Raw genomic sequence first — 24,819 nt, 5'->3', positions numbered from 1 at the left:
ACAGGCAATCCCTTTTACGATAAGCAGAAATTGAGAATTCAGGAATGTGTTCTCATCCAATATTTGTAATGGCCAGAAAGTCATAGCATGCCATACTAACCCATTGCAATTACTGATACGTGCTCCTGTGTGTGGATAGTGGGAACATGGAGAGGACAAGCCTCAATATCAGTACAAAAGTAAACCTTTTGGTAGAAACCCAAGATCACCAGGGGCTTGATTCACCAGCTTTCTGACTGGGCTGCTTGATCTAATAGGGAGGCTGCTGACCTTAATCGATTAGTGTTCTGATGAATGGACAACCTGAATCACTTAACTAACCGTTCCTCTCCATTGATGCTGCTTGACCTGCTGAGCTTTTCCAGCTTCTTTTTGGTTCTTATTTCAGATTTCTAGTATCTGCAATACTTTGATTATTCTTAATTTGATGGCACTCCTGGCAGCAGCCTCTTAATTTTGTGCCTGGGATCACCCTGCCCATCTGTGTCTGGAACCTAAGTAACTGGAGCCTGAGTAGGGAAGCCACCATAGTAAGCACATCAGGCAGAAGCAGGTTTATGTCTGGCTTGCAGAGATAAGAGGTCCTGCAAACATTTATTTTTCTTTGAGGTTTTAGGAGGATGAAGAGCAATCCTCCCAGCCCCACAAAGAAAGTTGCAATCTCCTCTGCGCTCTGGACCTTTCCATTTCCATTCTATAACAAAATGGTCACCCAATACTTCCCTACCATGGCCCCTCTTCACACTCTGAGTAACTATGGCGAAACTCGATAAACTTGTAACAGCCACGAGTCTTGGATCAGGACCAGTTGAACATTTTGCAATTGCATCACTTCCTGCATGTCTAAAACTTGCCAGAGTTAAAATTCGACCCCTGTGTCTTTCCTCTGACTCCAGAACTGCTTAATCATTCTACATGCTTTCTCCAATCCAGTTTGCAGTTCTCAGCATTCATATCAATGAATGTAGAGGTTATAAGGTAAAAGCTGCGTGCAAAGTCTGAAAGTCAACAGGGGTATTCAGTCCACAGAGAATTCACTTATTTCATCTAGAAATGAAATTGTCCTTTACTGTGCTGTCAGCACAAGCTGTGCAGGCATCTGAAATGAAGAAGACAATGCATAAGCAATATGTCACATCAGCACCTTGAGAGGCCTGTGCCATTGACTGAAAGGATATGGATTTTTCTTAATTGTAACTACTTCCATTATACTTTCCCAATCTTACATGGCAGTTGAAGGGAAATGTAAACTTAGGGACTGAGATAATGGGCAATACAACATAACTTTTAATAATCTCAATCACATTAATGTACAGTCTTTTATGTCCATTGCATCAGTCATGGTGACAGCAGCCCATTGTGCCTACTCTGTCAAACATGATGCAGCTGCATCTCATCTTGTCCATTCTGTCAATCAAAGTACTACCTCATTTAACCCCCCACAAACCTATTCACAGCCATCTGTCAACCAAGATCATGTCTTGCCTATCATCTTCAATCTGTCAGACATAGAAAGACCTGCCCTTGCATGTCCACACTGCCAGTCACAGTGCTATGCCCTCCTAACACTAAATCTGTCAAGGATGATGATGTCGGCTCCTCAACATTATCTCTCAATCATAGTAATTTTGCCCATCAAGGTGAACAATATTTACATTGAGAAATAATATGTTTTCACTACACGGCAGACAGAATGTCAGCATCAAGACATCACAGGTTAGTAGCACTTGGCACTACTGATTTCAGAGTAAACTTCTTGTAACACTATTCCTTTAGGCCAAGTTTAGGAGAGCACCCACTACTGCACCAATAAAATAATCCTATTTCCATATTATCTTAAGTGAAATTCTTAAGAGACAAGTAAAATTCTGGAAATTTTCAGCAGGTGTGACTGCAAAGAGAAAATATCACACAATGATCTTCTGTCAAAGCTGCATGTTAGCTTATATTACATCGTTTTTAGAGTTCGCCAATTCATCAAATTGCTAAATTTCAATGCTTTGTCTGTGCATAATCAATATTATATTAATTTTGGCTGTCCTTAGTAATTCACTACTGAATATTTACAACCAGTTGTGATAAATACTCCCATTTGAATTTCCAGTACTGGATTCAATCCTACAGCTAAAGGTTGTTGAAAAACTAACCCACAGTATCACTGGGAAGCCAGGCGACATCCGACCTAATCTATAATACCCAGTATCACAGCCAAAATGTGACTATGAATTAAGTAACAATAGGGGAGAAAAACGTAAATATAACATGCTTTGAAAAAATGCTGTAAAAGTGACAAATGCAATGGAAGTTTACACTAGTGAAGGTATAAATTGTACTGAAAATGTAAGATGCCAAAATAATGAATAATTTGGTATAAAAACACTGTAGAAAATAGAGTTTCACATTATTGTTTGATTGTTTTGGGAAGAATGTCTGAAATTCTGGAAGTATCACTCATTTGGTTATGCACTAATTTTAAAATCTATTCCAGGGTTGACCACACAATCACTGCATTGCAGTACTGACAGCATGTTGCTGCTCTTCAGAAGACACATTAAAGAAAGAAAGTTCACTTAAATAGCACCTTACACATCCTCCAGCTATCTAAAAGTGCTTCAGAAACACCTATACATTTTAAAATCTGGTCACTTTTATAAAATGGCAGTGATGTTAGTTGAAGGAAGAATGTTCAGAACACTTCTCTTCCTTTGTTCCTCTATACTGCCATCGGATCTTTTATATCCGCCTATTAAAAAATGAGGGTCTCTGCTTATTGTCTAATGCAGAACACATTACATCAGTAATAATAGGTATAATTCTGTATTTCATCAAAATATAACATGAGACTGTTCAAGTCTTGGAATGATTTGTGAACCTAAGCTTTATGACTTAGCTCATGAATGACCATCACTGGGTCAAAACCTACAAGCTGTTGCCTGTTAAGATCCCAAGTGTTCCAGTGGGCTCAAAAGCTATGAAGTTGTAATTCAAAAAAGTAACAAGAAATGTCTCCACTGCCTGGCCAACATTCCTCTCACAATCAATATCACCTAAAACCAGTTATATCTTACAGATATTTGTAAGATTCCACTGAGTGCAAAATGATGATCGATGCACTTCGAGGCTGTTTGTTGTATGCAAAAGACCTTGAGACATTTATGAGTTATAACTAGGTGCTATTAAAAAAAATTCTTTAATCATAAAATGGCGTTGAAGCACTTATTTCCCCCCAGTAATCCTCATGTCTTTATGTTGCATTATTTCTCCATCTGTTGGTCAGCATTAAGTATTACAGCATTAGACATATATTTAAGTCCAACTTTCAGTCACAATTTTGATGTACTAACATGGCTTTTCTTTAAAAAAAAAGAATCATTCAGGGGATGTGGACATTGCTGGTCAAGCCTGCATTTATTGCCCATCATAAGGTGGTGCCAGCTGGCTTCTGCAATCTGTTTGTTATATGTTGAATCACAATGCCACTAGGAAGGTCACTGAACCAAAACCACCCTAATTTCTGTCCTCAAACTGCACATTCAGAGGTAAAACTACAAACCATCATTGATGCATTCACTGAGAAATACGAGAGAATGGGTCTCAGACTAAACATCTGGGAAACAAAGTTTCTCCATCACCCCGCTCTTTCCACACAACACCAATTCCCAACCATCAAAATCCACATTAGGCCCCCGGATCATTTCCTATACCTCCGGAGCCTCCTCTTGGTGTCAGCAGAAACTTACGATGAAATCCATTCAACTCCGATGTTCCACTTCAGCCTTTGGATGCCTGAGGAACAGAATAAGCAAAGTTTGTGACCTCAAATCTGACACCAAGCTCATGGTGTACAAAGTGGCTATAGTTTCTACCCTCCCATATGCATCAGAAACATGGACCATATACACAGCCACCTAAAATCCCTGGAGAGTTATCACTAGCACTGTCTTTAAAAAACCTGCAATCCACTGGCAGGATAGGCGTACCAATGTGAGTGTTCTCTCCTAGGCCAATATCCTCAGTATTGAGGCATTGGTCATATGTGAGTTATGTGGATTATGTTATCTCCATACTCAGTAAAAACTCCCCACAAGTTCCGCATGCTCAAGTTCCATAATGGTAGCAATCAGGAGGAAGTCAGAGCAAAGGACACTCTGAAAGCCTGCTGAAACAAATGCAACATCCCCACCAACATGTGGGAATTGCTTGTCCTGGAACTGGAGAAGAGGTATCTGTGAAGGCACCGAGTATCACTGTGTGGAAGGCAAGTGCAAACAGTGGAAAGGGTGCGCAGTATCCAGAGCATTCCACAAACCCACTTCATCAAAACAGTACTTCCTCCATGTGTAGCACAGTTTGCAGCTCCAGGATTGGACTATTAAGCTACTGCAGAAACTATCCCAAGAATGGAAGCAGGACATACTCGATCTGAGGAATTCCCAATCATTTGCAAGACTAGGATGGTATTTGTGTTGTCTTGTTGTAACAGCAAAGTTACCTTTCACTTTAGTATGGAGCATGTAGCATTGATGCAACACAATTCCAGAGGACTGTAGCTATTGTTTAAGAGTAATGCTGACTGAGATGAGTGATGCACATGAAGTGGGAGATGGCAAGGGGCAGGGTGACACTAGGCACATGGACACACAAGATGGCCACTTGACACATAAGATGACCGCTGGACCACAATATGGAGAGAAACAGCACAGCAAATACAGACACTGCCTGTGGCCACCAGAATGCCAACACGATGCACTCACAACCTAGTTGATTAGTTTAAGCCAGGTGGGGGAGAGAATGCATATGAGGAGTGTACATTGCCTGCCGATGTGTCTGAGTCCAGCCAACACCTTTGATAGAAATGCTAATAATTTGATACGGACTAAATACAGAGTGCTAACAGCCAGGGCTGCAGTAATCATCCTTCTCAGGAAGAGCGATTAGCACCCATTACTACAGTAATGGACTTCCGCACAGACATTGAAACTGACAATGACTGTATTGAAACTATCAACAATTCTGCAATGATTGCCATAAACAAATCATGTTACAAAGTTAATAATCCCATCACTGACCTATTGTATCGCAAGATGTATAAAAGTATCTTGACATGTGCTCTGGGTCAAGAGAAGACTCGCAGCTGACTACTGTGCTATTGGTGTCTTTCTCTCCCGGAGCTCCGGTATTTCCTTATGCAATAAACTCTGTCATTGAACCCCGACTCTGACTCCGAGACTGGTGATCTTCCCCATAACACATATGACACCAAAGATTGACAGAATTGCTGACATTTCACCAAAAGCACATTGCAGAAATACTGAAAAATGATGCTGAAAGATCAAAGTCTACATTTTAACTGAATTGGTACTTCAAAAAGAAACCAACAACTTGTAAAAACTTGCTTTGTTGAAAATGTTAGCAGTGAATTGCAGAAAATATTCATGAGATAAATTATTGATTCAACTCTTTCATCGACTGGTAAGGCCAAAATGTATTTGAGGTGAAATGCCACATGTATAATTCAATGAATGGCACAAACATTCATCCTCCCTATATCAATTAAGACAGGTAACAGTGGCCAGTATGGCCATCATCAGCTTCGGGTGTTTAGTCACCTTCAACTGTTGTTTAAAATCAGCCTCAGGACACAGGAAGACAGGAATTAGGAGCAGGAGTAGGCAATTCAGTCCTTTGACCCCACTCTGCTACTTAACATGATCATGGTTGATCTTATCCTGGTGTCAGCTCTACTTTCCTGCTTACTTCCTAAAGCCCTTTATCCCCCCTTTTCATCAGAAACATATTTATTTCCTTCTTGAATCTGTTGATTGATTCTGTCACCATTGCACTCTGGGGCAGTGTGTGTTACAGATTTGGAACCCTCTGAGAGAAGCAGTTCCTCCTCATCTCAGTTTTGAACCCACGATTGTATATATCTATGATCTGTTGTTTGAGGTTGTTCCACAAGGGGAAACATGTCCACCTTTAGGATTTTACATACCTCAATCAGACCTCCCCACCACCACCACCAATCTTCTGAACTGCAGTGTGTACAAGCCCAAGCTATTTAACCACACCTCATACGGTATCCCATTCATCCCTGGAATCAATTTGGAGAACTTTCTCTGAACTGCTTCCAGTGTCATTATATCCTTCCACAGTGAGGTGACCACAACTGAACACAATACTCCAGGTTGGTCTTAACAATACCTTATATATTTGTAACACCACTATTTTACTTTTGCAATCCAGTCCTTTTGCAATAAATGTCAGGACACAATTTGCCTTTCTTATTCTATGCTGCACCATTTGAATAATAACTTGCCCTTTTGTTTTTCCAGTCAAAATGGACAACCTCGTTGTTATCTACATTAAACTCCATCTGCCAGATTCTGGCCCATTTTTCTTGCCTCTCAATATCCATCTGCAAATTCTTTATTTCCTTATCACAGCCTATTTTCCCACAAATGTTTCTATGTTACATTCTGTCCCTGCTTGCAGATCATTTATATAGATTGTAAACCACTTAGCTTTAAACAAAACAAAATTTATCTACAAGAATACTGAATTAAACACAAAAGAAAACAGAATACCGAATAACTTATGCTATACAAATATCTGACAGATTATCCCAACTTAATGATGCTGTTCCAAATTGATTAGATTACTTACAGTGTGGAAACAGGCCCTTCGGCCCAACAAGTCCACACCGACCCTCCGAAGTGCAACCCACCCCTACCCTACATTTACCCCTTACCTAACACTACGGGCAATTTAGCATGGCCAATTCACCTGACCCGCACATCTTTGGACTGTGGGAGGAAACCGGAGCACCCAGAGGAACCCCATGCAGACACGGGGAAATCGTGCAAACTCCACACAGTCAGTCGCCTGAGGCAGGAATTGAACCCGGTCTCTGGCGCTGTGAGGCAGTAGTGTTAACCACTGTGCCACCGTGCCACCCACAAATTCCTGCAACAATCCCCATACACATCACTTGGCACAAAAGGGAAAATCAAACATTGGGTCTTATAGGGAAGAGAAAGAGAGAGAGAGAGAGAAAGAGAGAGAGAGATGGCAGCATAGAACACCCTCTTTCATATAGCTGTTTCATGGATCAGCAGCCTTGAACTGTCTGACTGCCTTCAGTGAACAGCCAGACTGCCAAAACCAAACCAAACCAGAGAAAAATTGAGCTGGGAGAATTGTCCATTCTCCTTTCATTGTATAAGTGTTCCTTTAAACATGAAAGTATTTTTCTGAGGCTGTATCTGTTAGCTATAATTAAATAGCCCTAAAACCCTTCAAACCTAGACTTTTCAGAACCTGTGTTTTTATGACCTCCTGAGAAGAACCAAGGAAAACATAACCTTGTTAAGAGAGCAGCATCATCAGTGTTCAGTTATCTCCTCAGTTAACTCCTCTGATATGATTGACTCCAGCAACATTCCCACCAGAGAGGTCAAACTAACTGGTCTATAGTTTCCCATTTCCCACTTTTTGCCTTTCTGCTTTTTTTGAATAAGGGTGTCATATTAGTATGTTTCCAGAATGCTGGGAATATTTGAATATCATAACGAGTGCATCCACTACCTCTGTTGCTGTCTCCTTAAATTCCCTTCGGGTGCAGGCCATCAGGTGACTCCCAGGGGACTTGTCTGCCTTCAATCCCAGTGTCATAGTAAATTCTCGAGTTATAGTAACTTCACCAAGTAGTAACTGCAGTTTATGGGAAGAAATTACTGTCTGCCGCTGTCAAAAAAGCGGCAAAATATTGGTTTAGTGTCTCTGCCATTTCTGAGTTCCCATTATTTTCTCCCCATTTTTGCCCTCTAAAGGTTCAACATTTACTTTCACAATTCTCTGCCTTTTTATATACTTATAGAAGCTTTTTGTATTGGTGCTTAAGTTTAATGCTAGCTTCCTTTCACTTTTCATCTTAGCTCTTTTGATTTTGATTCTAATAACGCTTTGTTAAGGTTTAAAGTTCTCCTTATCCTCCAGATTGCCACTAACTTTTGCAAGATGCGGGTGTCACTGGCAAGGCTGGCCTTCCTAGATGTTCTGAAGTGGTGGTGAACTATTGGTTGTACTTGTAATAAGACTGATTGGGTCATTAGAATATTTCAGTGTTGAACAGAAGTGACATATGGACTGGAATGAGTAAGGATAGTGAAATAACTCCACAGAGGCTGGTGTCCCATCACCAAGTCAGCCTTTATTTACATGTGGAAAGTCCTTGACACTGATCCAGCTCCGTTACAGCCAACTCTCAGGGTGAACAGAACTTTTGACACATTTCTTATCTGTCAGCCAGGGCTCCCTGATTGGACAGGATTAACAGCCCCAATTGGCAAACTCATGTACTATGAGGCCCACCTGGCTGACTTCATTACAATCAATACACTCTTCCCACTCTGAGTCCAAGGACATAGGCCAGTTTTATTTTGTAGCTCCTTCTGGGTCATTGGTTCCTCCGACCCTGCCTCTGATGTAGGCAGCATGTATTGCACAGTAACTCGTTTCTTGTGTCTGGAGCATCTCAGAAGAAATTCATTCTCCTCTTCAGGCAGCAAAGGCGTTGAGGTGATGACACCTGCTGAACCCATCTCAGATTCTGAGGTATCGTCAACGCTTGACAAACAGGGAGAACCCACAGGTTCCAGAACAGTCAGAAAGGCTGTCGAGGAGCCGAGCACGTTCTGCTCCCGCACAGTTTGCCAGTTTTCTGCTTTCATATAGTCCACATGCTTGTTCAGGGGTTGGGTTGTACCCTAACCCAATTTTATACGTCACTTGGCCTGACTTTGTGTTGACCATGCCTCTTGTCCGTACAGATCCATTCCTGTAGTTCCTACACTAAGCCTTGTCCCCTGAAGTGAACTGGCTCTCTCGCTTAGTGGGGTCTTGTGTTTGGCATTGGTGTTCCTGATACCGTTTCACTCTCCCACCCATGTCCAGGAAAATCTTCTCCCCATTAGCAATTCTGCTGGAGCTACCAATGTAGTTGCATGAGGGGTGGCCTTATTATCAAATAGGAACTGGGGCAGTTTGGTATCTAGTGATACTGTAGGCCGTTTCTTTAAGTCTACTTTCAAAGTTTGGTCTGTTATTTCTACTAGACCATTGGATGATGGATGAAATGGTAATTTTGTCCTTATTGGCACTCTGGGCACTGCCCACCAATGCAGCTATGTCTGCATCCAATCCTGGCCACCAGGCATAATGTCTTGCCAACATCTTCATTTCAGAAACTCCTGGATGACCCTGGTGGAATTCAGCCAGTATCTAGCAGCAATGTTTGCTCAGGAAATCAGTCTTGTTCCCCAAAATAATAGGCTGACCTCTACTGTGATCTGGTCTTTCTGGGTCCAAAGGTTTCAATTCTGATTGTCATGACTATAGGAGGTTCCTCTCCATTGGGCCCCCTTGGGTTAATACTACCCCGATACCATATGGGCAGCCATTGCATGTCAGTATCAGACCTCACTTGGGATCGTAGCGTGCCAACACCTTTTGAGGATGATAGCTGTTTCTTCATTTCCCTGAAATCAATGGTTAGATATATGCATGCTTCCAAGGTGGATCCTTTTTAAAGAGTTGATGCAAAGTTGCCAGATGTAAGCCAGGTTATGTATAAACTTTTCTGAATAATTCACAAAGCCAAGATCTAAGATCCAGTATGAGCTGGGATACTTTTGAATGGCCTCACTTTATCTCTCAACTGGTGTAACCCAGTTTTATTGACTCTGTAGCCCAAAGCAGTCACTTGAGGTGCCTGGAACACTCATTCTTTCCTTCTAAAGTGTACGCCCATCTGGGTGAAACACCTAAGGACTATGTCCAAGTTCTCTAAGTGGTCTTGACATCTAAACAAATGGCAACCTGAGGTAGAACTTGTAAAATACTTTCTAACTCCACATACATGCGCTTATCAAGGTTCATAACACTACATTCAAGAAAACATTTCCTATAGTTCTCCCATGTAGCTGTGTAAATTTACCAACAAGAAATTCACACATGAAGAGACTTGTAAGTTCACGTTTCTGTCTTTCTAAAATGATCTTTTTGGATTTTCTATATAACACAATTCATCCAAATACCAAAGGAAAATAATTTTAAGAAGAAACTGCAGCAATTTGTTGCAAAGCAAAGCAACTATCTCACTTTATATCAAAAAAAGATCCTACAAATAATTGTTTGTTCACCAAATCCTGGATAGTCTCTGAAGTTTTATGGTCTATTTCATTCTATAGCCTCAGGAGGTTCCTTTCACTTGGCTTTAATCTTATTCTCTCTTTCACACAGACAACTGCTAAAGCAAAGATGAAGAATTGCTTTGAACGGCTTTTGAAACTGTCAGCAATTTTGTGAATATTTTATTTTCATAGCAAAACGTATGGCCATCACTAAGTCTGACAGGATGGTAAGCTGTGGTTTAATGCTCATGAATTGCAGCTTGCTATTGGCATTTGGCATCAGACACCATATGTGTATTGTCAAGTTAGTAAGTCTATCCTGAGCTATCAGCATATCTGATCTTTGCAAATAAGGGCAGGATTTGAAAGGAAAGATTTGTAGCTGCATCAGTTTATGAACTGGCAATGTTAAAAATTCAGACCCTTAGGAATTTTGCATAAATCTAACTGGTATAAGTTTCAGCTGAAGTAATGAGCCATCCAAGGCAGTCAGATCCTATCATGGAGGCAGACAGAAATGAGATAGGATTATGTTGGATATACAGCATTCAACCATTAACTTGAGCCTCCTCCCATTTTGCTTCATCTATACTAACATCGTATGCCTCTATTCTCGTCTCCTTCACTTGCTTGTCCTGCTTTCCTGTAAATGCATTTTTACCAGTCAATTTAATCACATCCTTGGTAGCAAGTTTCACATTTTTACCATTATTTAGATGAAGACATTTCTTCAGAAGTTTTGATTGGATGCCTTGGTGATTATCCCATATAGGTGCTGTTTCGTTATCCTCTTCGTCATAAGTGAAAACATTCTCTCATAAATTTAAAGGCATTTATTTAACACTTCATCAAACTTCTTTTAAAACAAACCCTGCCACCAATCCTTCCTCATATATATTTCCAGTACCATTCTTGCAAATCCACCCTGCATTCTTTTCAGTGCTTCGATTTTTACCATATGATCAGAATTGTAAGCCATGTTCTAAACTTGGTCTAACTAAGGTTCAATATAGGAGGACAATAACTTTTTAATTCTATCCTTGTGACAATAAATCTGAACATTAGGCTTTGATGTATTTTGTTAACTTTTATTTGTTGCTGGCGTTTGCAGATGAGAAACAAAATCCTTGACTGAGAATGCAGGAAGAGAAGGAACAAAGCAGATGTTCTTGGAAGGTGGGTGCATTGCATTATGTTTTTTTTCTGTAGACTGAAGATTGATTGTCCAGTTGAACTTTACTTTTTTTGCTCTGATCTACAAGAGGCTGAATAAGGGGATATTTTTCACCAGATTACCTTGTATTGTTCATTGCTGCTGCATAATGAGTTTGATTGCCAGACAACATTTTAGAAATGAGTAGGTAAAGCCCAATTTTAGAAGAACTGAAGATAAATAGTTTCATCTCTCATATTTATTATTTTCCTGCTCCTGTACTTGGCTTTGTATGTACTCATCTCCAACATCTTCCAGTTCTTTTCAAAGATTATCAGCATTAAACTTTATATATTTTTCTCTCTCAACAAATGTACCTTAATTCAATGTGTGTTTTCAGCTTGTTTTTAAGATATTTCAGTACAGTCCTTTTACCGAGAGAGATTTTAAGAGGGGGGTTGATTTCATGCCTTTAAAAGACACAATGTGCATTGAAAATTTCAGTTTTTATTATTCACTCGTAGGACATGGACATTTCTGACTGGATCAGGATTTATTGCCCATTCCTAGTTGCTCTAGAATAGATGGTGGTGAGAATCCTTCTTCAACTGCTGCAGCCCATGTGCTCTAATTAGACCCACAATGCCAGGATTTTGACCCAGCAACACTGAAGGAACAGAAATATATTTCCAAGTCAGAATTGAGAGAGTATCTTGCAGATAGTGATGTTTGTGGGTCTCCTCATGCCCCATGGAATTCTACTTAAGATTTCTGCATGCCCTTTTTACAAAGGCTGATGCTGGCAATGACATATTCAAAGTTGTCAAAAACTTCTATTTTTAAAGAACATCTGCTGGGATGTCAATCTTCGAGTCTTTTGTTCACACTATTAATGCTGATATCATAGAATCTTAGAATACCTGCAGTGCAAAAGCAGGCCATTTGGTCCATCTAGTCCACACCGACCCTCCAAAGAGCATCCCACCCAGATTGACTCCATCCTTATGGCTCTGCATGGCTAACTCACCGAGCCTGGACATTATGGGCAACTGAACATGGCCAATCCACCTAACCTATACATCTTTGGACTGTGGGAGGAAACTCACCTAGACATAGGGAGAATGTCTGTGTGATGTTGCACAGTCACTCAAGGCTGGATGCGAACCTGGGGTCCTGGTGCTGTGAAGCATTCAGGGATAACTGGTAAATTGTGTGTAATTGATACTAGATTCAGACTTTAGATACACAAAAAGCTAAAAGAGATTTGTTCCAAAATATATATGCTTATTGTGATTGTAAAAGTTTATAGTAAGAAATAATTTTAAACTATAAAGATTAACTCAAAAAAACACTTTATGATGTTAATAATACCAGCTGAGATGCTAAGATGTTCACATTCCAGATGCCTTGCATTCACTTGAGTCTATGCAGTTGAAATTTGAAAAACATTCGACAGCATACATGTTAAAAGTTCCCTTACAGCATTTGTGGCTTCAGAGACTTCCCATCAATATTAATTCTCCTTTCTTCCCACAGATGCTGCCTGACCTGCTGAATTTCACCCAAATTTTCTGTTTTTCTTCAAATGTCCAGCACTTTGTTTTACCTGAATTTCAATTGTTGGTCAGTCAGTATTTCATTCTGGTGTAATTTTAGATTCAATCAGCCAAAATGTTGAAGGAAATTCACAGCTTACTTAACAACTTAGAGTGTAAGGGTTTGAAGCAAATAAAAACTTAATCAGTTTTTTGTGAAACAGATAGTAGAAAATGAAAAAAAAGCTGTTTGTAGCAAAAGGGTTTCAAGAAAAAGAAAATTTAGCTATTTATAGTGAAAAGGTTTGAAGAAAAAGAAAAATAGTTGTTTATAGTGAAAAGATTTGGAAAGGAAAAATTAGTTGTTTATAGTGAAAAGCTTTGAAGAAAAATTGTTTATAGTGAAAAGGTTTGAAGAAAAAACTTTATAGTGAAAGGGTTTGAAGAAAATAAACAGTTTATAGTGACAGGGTTTATGATAATAAACAATTAAGCAGATTATGGTGACAGGATTTAAGGCAATAAACAATTAACTAGCGTATAGGGACAGGTTTTGAAGAAAGTTAATAATTGAGCTGTTTATAATGAAGGCAAAGAACTGTGGATGCTGACCACAGGAAATAGATATAAAACTGGAAAGTGCTGGGAAAACCCAGCAAGGTTTCTAATACCTGTGGAAGGTAAAACAGAATTAGGTTTAGAGTGTGACAGTCCACTACTGCCCTCTCTCCCTGACTACAGAGAGTAACATCCGGGACATGCCAGGGCAGTGAACAACACGTGAGGCTGTGGGAAAGGTGAAAGGTCAAAGGTCAGGCTGATCACGTGCTCGGGGTGAGAGGTCAGCGCCGTCTCCCACAGCGATGGCTGTCCGAGGTCTGCAGCTGGCCGGATCCCGGTGAAGGGAAGCTCTCGGAGCGGGCTGCGCCGTCGCAGGATAAGGGGCAGGCTGAGCGGGGAAGGACGCGTCTGGGCCATGGGCTGCAAGCCCGGCGGTGCCTTCCAGGGAGAGGCCGGTGGAGGCTGTGCGGAGCGGGGAGTGCAGTGAAGGCGGTGGGATGTGGCAGCCAGCCAGCCGGGCTGGGTCCGGGTCCGGGTCCGGGCCCGGGCCCGGGCTCGGGCTCGGCGGCAGGAGCGAGGAGATCGGAGAGTTGATCGAACATTTCTCCAAACATCAATACCGGGCCAAGGAGGCCAATCCCAAGGTAAACTTGAAGGAGGCTAACCCGTGAAAATGACCGCGGAATGTCCTGTCAAGGAGTAAAGTAATAATCCAAAACTGGTGTAAAAGCGTTCAGTAATCTCAACCCAAAGTGTTCGCCGAATAATCTAAATACAAGGTAAGTGTCAAATAACCTAAATGCTTCAACATCTGGGCAGGGAGTGACACTATCAGGGCATCCACGCTCCGAGTGACCAGGTCAAAGAATAGGTAAAATTAGATCAAGACCAGTAAATAATGGCCCAGAGGTTGCTGGAAGAATGCACGCTGCACCGAGTGTCATGGACTGGATGTGCTCCCTCGCCTCTCACCCCTCGCTATTCACACAGCAGGTCGCGGGAAATGCTAATAGGATCACAGTGTGGCATCTGGGACCTCGTGAACTTTGTCCCAATTATCTATCACCTTAATTGACTTTAAGGATGGAAAAGAAATAATAGGAAAGAGTTGAAGCTTAAAGAAGCAGAGCAACGAAAGATGGAGGATTAAGAGACGGGGAAAACATGCAAAAAAAATTTCCTTCATTAGATCAACCAAATTCAAAGGAAAGTGTATTGAATTATTTTTTGAAAATATAAGTTGGTGTTCGACCCTAAGCAGTACTGCCACCTTAGGTCAAGCTGACACTCCATTCCAGTATTGAGGGCATACTATACTGTCAGAGAGGTAAAAACAATGACTGCAGATGCTGGAAACCAGATTCTGGATCAGTGATGCTGGAAGAGCACAGCAGTTCAGGCAGCATCTGAGGAGCAGCGAAATTGACGTTTCGGACAAAAGCCCTTCATCAGGAATAAAGGCCGTGAGCCTGAAGCGTGAGATAAGCTAGGGGAGATGCTATTTCTCAGAGAATTGATTAAACTGAACTTAACCAAGTGATCCTGCCAGCTTCTTGAAACAATGTTAAAAAATGCTATGGCACTATTCAAAGAATAGAAGTTTATTGCTAATAATTATCACACTGTTATTGTAAAATTGTGATTGATAATGTGTGTGCCAATTTTGCCAAGCTACAGCTGTATTTTGCAAAGTACTTAATTAGCTGTGATGTGCTTTTAACATCCCAGGTTCCTGAGAAATTGTATATAAATCTAGATTCTTACTTTGCACCTTGTCTGGTCTTCTATTGGGGTGTCCTTCTTTCCTACCGGTGATATATTATAAGTTGACCACCTATGCTCTGGTGTGAGGTCCTCAATACTTCAAATGGAAAAATAATTGTACTAAATATTCATGAGAAGTAACTGTTTAATATATTTATTACAACCAGATTTTGAGCAATTCCAAGCACTAGATTTATAATTTGGCCTTACAGGACATTAATTTTAGACTGTGACATTTTATATCGAACTACATGTTTGAAGAATGGGCAACTCTTGATTTAGTTGTTCAACACTGAAAGTAGAACAGTTTATTTAAGGGACTTTCACTTCTGCAATATTTTTGTAAATGTACTTTAACAAAATTAGTTTTTTTTAAATGTTAATCAAATCATAGCGATGCATAGTATGGAAACATGGTATGGGGTGATGGTCCAACTCTTCCATGCCAACCAGATATCCTTAATTAATCCCATATGTCAGCACTTGGCCCATATCCCTCAACATCCATCATATTCATATACCCATCCAGACGCCCTTTGAATATTGTAATTGTACCAACCTCCACCACTTCCTCTGGCAGCTCATTACATATATGCACTATGCTCTGTGAGAAAAAGTTGCCCCTTGGGTCCCTTTTATGTCTTTCCCTCTCACCCTAAACCTATGGCCTCTAGTTCTGGACATTTTTTTTTGGCTTTTTCCCCATACCCCAGGGAAAATACCTTGTCTATTTCTCCCATCCATGCCCCTCATGATTTTATAAACCTCTGTAACGTCACCCCTCAGTCTCTACTCCAGGGAAAACAACCCCATCCTATTTAGCCTCTCCCTGTAGCTCAAACCCTCCAATCCTGGCAACATCCTTGTAAATCTTTTCTGAACCTTTCCAGTTTCACAAAATCCTTCCGATAGGAAGGAGACCAGAATTGCACACAATATTCTAAAATAATATTCCTCTTTAATTCACATCCATCTTTTGTGAAATAACTTGCTTTTTTTTAATCCCTTTGTTTCTTCCCCTGAAACTATCTTCTGGAACAAACATAATTTGATGTAGAATGTTATCGCTTTACCAACTCCACTTTTGGATTAATTCCATGACCTTTTTTCTGCAACTCTGTTTTCATTTAAAGTTCTTGTATCAAGATATGCAGCTTAATCCAGTGCATCCTCTCAATGAATATTCGGAGGTGCTTCTGACTAACATGTAGCACAAAGCTGATCTGTCAAGAATGTGTAGAGTAACAGCAACCTGACTGAGTTCACTGAACTGCAAGTCCATCAAGCCTGCATCCTTAGTACACTTCTCCATAGGAATCTTGAAGCATGCTGATTCCATCAGCAAACACTTAATGCTAAACCAATAACATTTGAGTTGTCTTGACCACATTCATTGGACGGACAACCTCCATATATCCAAAGATTTTCTGCAGTGAATTGACCACTGAGTCAGAACCTCCTTTTTGCTACAAGGTTACCTGCAAGTGAAATATAAAGATGACAGACATTGAAGCTGATGTGTGGAAAACGGTTTCTGATAATTGATATCTGGAGTCTGACTGATTGGAAAGGTCTTGAAAGTAATGAGCAGGAATGATGAGCTCAGCTGTCTGAGAAGATGGTCCAGAGAAAAGAGGGTAGTGAATTGTGCACTTTGAGCCCACTATCCTCCTCTGCAGCTAGTGTGTCAGGGCCAGAAGCCATCTTCTAATGAGAAGGAAGGCTGCCACATAGGTTACTACCCTTTTTTATACTGTCTTCTTGACACTGGGGATGGAAAAGAAAGGTGGCATGGTAGCTTAGTGGTTAGCATTGCTGCCTCACCGTACCAGAGACCTAGGTTCAATTCCAGCATCTGAAGACTGTTGGTCTGTGTGGAGTTTGCACATTCTCCCTGTGTTTGCGTGGGTTTCCTCCCACAATCCAAAAAGGAAATATAGATTAGCTGATTTGGCAATTCTAAGTTGCTCATAGTGTTCAGGGAGTGTAGATTAGGCACATTAGTCAGGAGTAAGGGAAATGAGTTTGAGTGGAATACTCTTCGGAGGGTCAGTGTGGACTTGTTGGGCCGAAGGGCCTGTTTCCACACTGTAGGGGTTCTATGATTCTGTGATAAATAAAAGTTGTTAATTGGAGTGTATTGGTCCTCCTATTAGGAAACAAGCATAGCAAATGATTAAAACCAATCAAAAGTTGTTATATAGGTATTGGTTATATTTAAGGATGTTATGCAAAACATTGCCAAAGAAGTGAATATTTATTTTTAGTAAACAGACCTGTTAATATTTAAACATGCAACTTATATAATTTTAATAATTTAAATGAGGGTACTTTTTTAAAAAAATGTTTTTGTCCCTATCTGGTGTGACTGCAACAGGAACTGTTTGAGCTTTCAAATTTTATGCTGTGGTATTGTACATTAGTGCTCAACATGCCACCCCAATATGCCCTCTGACTTAGATTTAAAAATTCATTCCTGTGTTTTGACTATTTGCAACCTGGTTAGCACTTGTGGGCAGCTTGCTTTGTACTTTACTGCCAACTTCTAATGACACTAATTTATCTTGGAAATTCAACAGTGACTTATTTGCTAAGTTGGCCAGTCTCTCTCCAGAATCATGAAGCAGGCAAGAGCTAAATCTTACGAATGTTATACAGAGCATTGAGAGCTCAGTTTGTGCTGTGGCACTGAGCCATGGATTTATCTTTAATTGTGCTTGGAATTTTGTCTGTCTTTGTGCTGTGAATTGTCACTAAGAAGTGCTAACTTCCATCTTTGACATATGGCACCAGATTTTCTGCTTTCTTCCTACTCTTTCATAACCTACTAGCTAACTAGAAAATTACATAAAATCTAACTGGTAATGGAAGGAGTTTCACCTTTTTTTTTAAAGAAAAAGGTAATCAATTGGCATTTTTGCACTTTTTGAAGAATGAGGTTTCTGAACCTTATTTACATTTGCACTGGATTTTGCCAATGAATGTTGTGGTTTGGAAGTTTATAATTTCAGCTGAGATGAGGTTGTACTAGATAATGTCAAATTTTCTTTCAAATCCCACTTATCAGAGGATTTTGTTCTCCTTTTGAAACAGGAGCTATATCCACTTTGTGCAGGTTTTAGTTTCTATTTACAAATATACATTTTTGTTCAATTCTGCTCAAAACATGCTGCACAAATAGTTCAACATGTCTTGAAGTGTAAATCAAATTCGCCCATTAAGAAAAGAAATACACATTTTAAAATAATTACTGAGCCCTGTCATAACTTTTACCTTTTGGTTTCCCTGGGATGTTGGTTACCCTGAGAATGTGGTGATGAGCCACTTTCTTGAATCGATGCAGTTCATAGGTACAGCCACAGTATTGTTGGGAATGGAGTTGTAGTTTTTGACCCAGCATCAAAGAAGGAATTCAGTTGGTTGGAGACCTCACCTGTCCTCCGACTATATCTATAAATAATATTTTCCGGGAGGCATAGCAGTCAGGAGTAGGAACCTGAATGGTTTTCCTTTTCCTGACATAAGTGTGCTGAGGCCAGTTTTGCTTGTTTCCAGGTACTTTACTGAGCTGTGTAGCTCACCACTTTAACCACCTTAGCAATTGGGGACTGTATTTAGCTATTTAAACTTTTGGAGGATAAATTGCACAAGTCACATGTTTTATCTTTTAGAATATCCACATCTATGTAGGTTAGGCTTGGATGGATCATCATTTTAAACATTTCTCAGTCAAGAACATTCAACCCACATTTAATGACTTCAATACATGATGTTGTTTAACATGATTTTGTGGTACAGTGGAAGTACTGTGCTGTCATGATTCTGTCTTTTGGATGAAATGCTAAACTGAAGCCCATTCTCCCTCAATGGTGAAATATTAATTTCCACTATTTACAGAAGTGGGGAATACTGTTGCTTTGTCAGCATTTAACCTTCAACCACTGCAAGAGTTTATATGGTTATATATCACATTTGTTATTTGTGGGGTCATGTTGTGCAAAAAAAAAGTTTTTTTTTATGCATTTGAAAGTATTTTCCTGACTGTGAAATGCCTTGGGATGTCCTGAGACTATGCAATATCTTCTACAAGTGCAAGTGTTTTCTGTCCTTCATTTCATTAAAACTCCTCTATATCTCATGAGTTATATGTATAAACTTCAACCATTGTCTGCCATTTCACTTAACTAAAGGATAGAATTTGAAGAGTTTAAAGTCTGTGTGGGGGTAGTGACTGAATACTAAAGTTAATTGGAAGGAATATGGGAACATTGGCAACTTAAAGTTTTTTGTTTTTTTGAACAAGTGAAACTTTTTTGTTATATGAAATGTGTACAAAATAATGAGAGGAGTAGATAAGAATCAATAGCCAAAGACTTTTCCCCAGGGTAGGATTGACTGGTACGAGAAGTCATAGTTTGAAGATATTAGGAGGGAGGTACAAAGGAGACGTCAGAGGTAGATTCTTTACACAGAGAGTTGTGAATGCATGGAATGCGTTGCCAGCTGTGGTGGTGGAAGCAGAGTCATTGGGGATATTTAAGTGACTGCAGGACATGCACATGGATAGCAGTAGGTTAAGTTACTATATTTTGCATTAAGATTAAATCGTGGGCCAAAGGGCCTGTTCTGTGTTCTATGAAAGAGGGATATGCTTGAGGTCAGTTAGAAGAACTTGAAAAATGATGTCCTTCAGATTGTTTAAGATCAAGGTGGGAGAGTTTTCATTAATAAGGAAGTTGTTTATTTGGCGGGTATGTAAGAATGTGGAATTGAGGCCACAGTCAGATCAGCCATGATCTTACTGAATGGTGGAGCAGGCTAGAGGGGCCAACTGTCCTCTTTATTAATTCATCTCTTTGTATCTATGTGCAGGGGACTTATCTCCAGGTTGACACCCTTCACTGTGTCTCTGTTTACAGGTGGAAAAGATTGAGAATCGTTGCCTTGAATTGTTCAGGAGGGACTATGTTTTCAGTGTGATTCTGAATCCAAATGGAGAGCTTTGCGGACATTATCCCCGCCAAATCATCATTATGGAATATGAAAGTACGGAGGGTGACAAGGACAGGTAATGGGATTTAATCAAATAGTTAACATATTTAGCACCATGTGACTATAGTTTGATTATTTATGTCTCTATTATATTTTCCTAGAGAATGTGCACATTAAATTGATTTGGAGATGGGTTGTCTGGCAGAAAAGAGTGGAGAGAGAGAATTTCATTTATTTGATTCTGGCAATGAAGCTTTAATTGCTAACAACATACTGTCAATTTGAAGAAATTTTTGCCAGTGATTTCTTTTAGTGATGTTATCTGCATATGGCTTATTGAATATCCAGGTTATTTTTCTCCTTTTTTTTTCCTATTTTCAGTTTCCTTGCATTATGTGCCCCTTTCTCTTGCTGAATCGATAGACATACAGTCTCATCCTAAACCTCAACTGGTGCAGCTCTGTAACAAATGGTTGTGGTGACCAAAACAAAGTGCAAGAGGTTATCAGAGTGGCATTTGTGGGTAAAAGAGTCAAGGTGATGATTCCGATTTAATCCTTCATCAGAACGATAAGTAACTATAGATGAACTGCTTGTATAAAATAACAGAATGAAGGAAATGTAGTTGGAAAACTTGCCTGCTTTTTTAATATCCCAATATTTCTTTTGGAAAAAGTTTCATCTGAAGTTGGAAATTCTCTGAAGAGTAATTGTTCTCACATTGCATTGAAACGGCAATTACTGCTCTTGCATTACTTTCCAAATTCACAACCTCTACTAGCTAGAACAACAAGGGAAACAGACAGATGGGAGTGCTAACAAAAAGATCCACTCCGAGTGAGACACCATCCTGACTTGGAGCTATGTCATCATTTCTTCACTGTCACTGGATCAAAATACTGGAACTCCCTTCAGAACAGCGCTGTGAGCACACGTACACCATGTGGATAACAATGGCTTAAGAAAGCACCACCACCACATCAAGGGCAATTAGAGGTGGCCAGTAAATGCTGATTTTTACCAGTTACTTACTCAGCTCAAGAACTGATGGAAAAAGGATTTTTACAATTGTCAAGATGGCATAGCTGTCTCTTCATAGCTGGAAGTATGTTGCAGAGTACTGTGCAAAAATGGATTAACATTAAGAAACCTACACCATAGAAGAATATTGCTGATGCAGAAAGTCTGAAGTAAAACATAAAATGATGGGAATCCTCAGCAAGTTGGATAGCATCTGTGGAGAGAAATAGGGTAAATGATTCAGGGAAGTGAAAGGTAATTGACTCAAGTTCTGTTTCTCTTTGATAAAGCTCACTGACATAGCTGCAAATGTATAGTATTTGTTTATATTTCAGATTTGCAGCATTTACAGTTTCCCCTCTGAAGGAATTTCCACATGTCTCTCTTCTACTTCTTTCACCTGAAGGATTAAGTTTACTTTCCTTTTTGCTGACAGTTCTCTTTAGTGAGGAGATGAGTTTGTTTTCCTTTCTTTAACAGTGGTGACAAAATTAAGCAAATCTTGCTGGGAGGTATTGCTGAGCTGTTTTGTGAATTGGGATCTGTCATGATGCATATTATGGTAAACAACACATCAATTCAACTGCTTCTGCTGTACTCTTGGATTTTTAACTTCACCATCAGTTCACATCATGTTATTGCCTCTATCCCTATTCAAACCAAACTATTAAAGCCAAATAGACAAGAAAAACAAATCATCACTCAAATTATTTAAATGATGGCCCAAATAGTGACATTCATTTTTAAGGACAAACTATTAGAGTCAGAAACGTACAGCTCGGAAACAGACTCTTCACTCCAACTCGTCCATGCCGACCAGATATCCTAAATTAATCTACTTCCATTTGCCAACACATGGCCCATATTCCTCTAAACCCTTGCTATTCATATATCCATCTGGGTGCCTTTTTGAATGCTGTAATTGTATCAGCCTCCACCTGTTCCTCTGGCAGCTCATTCCATACACAGGCCATCCTTTGCATGAAAAAGTGCATCTTAGGTCCCTTTTTTATAGATTTTTTTCTATGCTAGAACTTAAAAGGAATTCATTAGTTATTTTTATGTATGATGTCAGCTAATGGCTTTTTTTATACTGTTGTGAGCTTTACTGGGGCCGGTAACTACTGTCTGACAGCAATAATGAAATCGCCATGTGCATTCCAAGTTATTCACTCTGGTGATACTTTATATACATTGGATATTAAGGCTGAAGATGTAATTGCAAAGAATAATTGTCATAGTGTCTCTCCTGCAAATGCACTTAAACTGGAATGTGGTGCTGTTCAAATCATCATCGTGCATCCACTCCAGACTGGAAGCAGAAGTGGTGCGTTCTTTGCTTTCTCTCCCATTGCTGCCCTGTTTTCCATTCCTGTCGCTACAAAAGGCACAAAGCTGGTTTTATTGATGGAAATGGGCATTAGGAGTAAATACAATGAAACTCTAAGAGATCATTCTCTTGCAAGAGTTTAAAAGCTCACTGACTCTAATCACTAAAAAGATAATGTCGAAGGCCAGAGGATAGCAAGTGTGAGTTGTGCAGCAGGAGTGGCTGATCCATAAAGCCTAATTTTTTTCTTTAACCATCATCCCCATAAACCTGAAAAAAAGTGAGCAGGAAGGCAAATAACCAGGGTAGAGAAAAGATGTCTGGCAATGCTTTGAGATCCTCGCTGATCAGAAAGGAAGGTACTGAAAATACAAGTGGGAATGGTAGGCCTAACTGTTTCCATTGTCATAAAGTGGAACGCTTTTTTTTGTTCAGAATACTGGAAGATACAATGGAAGTCCAAGGAACTTATCGGGGTTCATAAGAGTGAGTCTGAAAAGTGAACTCAAAAGAAAAATACAACTGACTCCAATCATAAATGGCTAAACGGAGTGCATTTGAACTGTGACTTGCTGTCTAAAACAGTGGGATGAGAGTTGTTCAGAAATTAAGCATGGATGGATTTGACTTACTCTTAAGCTGCAACTAGAAGATTTTGAATAGGAGATTGTAGGGCCATATAAGGATAATTGGGAAGGTTAATAAAGTGACACTGCACTTTCATTATCAGGAAGAAATGGGATGTACTCCTGTACGTCCCCAGAGAACCCTCAGCTGTGACATCTCCATTTGAAGGCTATTCAGTACTTGCTGAGGTGACTGCTCCACCTGAGCTTGCTGATGTATCTGTTTCTCTTCCTTTTTCCTTATGCCATCGTGGAACTGCATCAACAGTGATGACGTCTCCTACTGTGATCAGAAACAAGACGGGTCTTGGGAATGCTGACTGTTCACATAACTATCACACTCAAACAATGTTTAGCATTCTCCTCCATATAGTGGGACGTGGAAAGTCATGGAATGCCTCTACATGATCCTTTGATAGAGGAACCTTGTACCAATGAAAGTAGCATAAGTCATATCACATTGATACAGGATGAGGTTGATAGTACTGAAGCCTTTTCCTTGCATCATTGCTTATAAGACCATACTGACAAGTTCTTGCAGTTCAAAGTGAACGGAAAGAGCTTCCTTGTCCACATGGAGGCTGAGCTCTTGCATTATCTTTGTCACTTGCAGGTCCCACTTTTTAAGGTTTCCTGTGAGTACCTCTGCTTCACAGATACAACTGTCTTTAATCTGCAATGACATGATCAAGATTGCTTGTGACCAAGATTTGCACACTTTGTGTATGTAAGATAAATGTATTAGACACTTATGATTGCAGGTGATTTCAACTCTACTATGTAAGTATGAGTAATGCAATTGCTGCTTGAAGAGTTTCATGTTGCTCACAAGTAATGTGCTCAGACAGGGGAATAAAGTCTCCACCCACTTTGGCTTTGATCTCTACCATTTTCCATTTGCATTGTGCATTTGAGTTGCAAAAGTATGGAAGGCACTTCAGGTCACGTTAGGCATAGTGAGTCTCAGGCTCAGCCTGGTCAACTCTCTCTCCCCCTATGTGTTTAATTATTCCCCCTTCACAATTATTGTCGTCTTTTTGATTCCCAGCATGTTGCCACTAATCCCCAGAACTGATGTCTTCTGCCTATGCAGCATACAGCTCCCTGACTGACTGACTGCAATCCTGAGTGTTTGCAATAGACCTGTCGGACTGGCTGTGGCCCTTTTCCTTGGACTATGTTGTTAGCACAGCCTGACCTGACTGCCCTTAGCTGCTGACCAACTATGTCCAAGCCTGTGGACTGTGAGCGAGTGCTGCCCTTGACTGACTGTACCGAGGCTCCCTGATTAATAGTAACTGTCCTTAACTTGACTGGGGACTGTTCCTCTTAGACGATGTAATGTGGTTAATACCCTTGCAGTGGTAGGGTGTTTTCCACAAAGGTTGCTGTCACATGGTGCAGTTGTGAGATTGACATTGCATGCATGTGCAGTGACACTACATTCACCCCCTTGACTGAGTACTGATAATTAGGCCAAGGTACCTGGCTTTGTTCCTGTGCTAAATAGCAAGCTCCAGCTGAGGGGGCATGGTGAAAAATGGCAAAGCAAGGATACTGTGGGCATTTGAGTAGGTGCATAGTGCATGGACGCTGAGAGCATGTGACCAGTGCTGAAATACACTTAGGTCCCATCCAGGAAATG

The 24,819-nt window shown here is 40.2% G+C and overlaps 1 protein-coding gene across 5 annotated transcripts in view; it reads left to right on the top strand.

Moving 5' to 3' along the window:
- The first annotated feature begins 13,724 nt into the window (after positions 1-13,724).
- mtmr14 (myotubularin related protein 14) overlaps positions 13,725-24,819 on the top strand; it is a 66,088-nt gene continuing 54,993 nt past the window's right edge. For all 5 annotated transcript variants that reach the window (XM_060835426.1, XM_060835425.1, XM_060835427.1 and 2 more), the window contains exons 1-2: positions 13,725-14,086; positions 20,126-20,274. In XM_060835426.1, coding sequence (XP_060691409.1) covers positions 13,940-14,086; positions 20,126-20,274 — 296 coding nt within the window. In that variant the 5' untranslated portion in view covers positions 13,725-13,939. The remainder of the gene's footprint in view (positions 14,087-20,125; positions 20,275-24,819) is intronic.

Source organism: Hemiscyllium ocellatum, chromosome 14 (genome assembly GCF_020745735.1).
Source record: "Hemiscyllium ocellatum isolate sHemOce1 chromosome 14, sHemOce1.pat.X.cur, whole genome shotgun sequence".
NCBI classification, from domain to species: Eukaryota; Metazoa; Chordata; class Chondrichthyes; order Orectolobiformes; family Hemiscylliidae; genus Hemiscyllium; species Hemiscyllium ocellatum.
The sequence above is the reverse complement of the archived record's forward strand: the minus strand, read 5'-3'. Positions and strand labels throughout refer to the sequence as shown.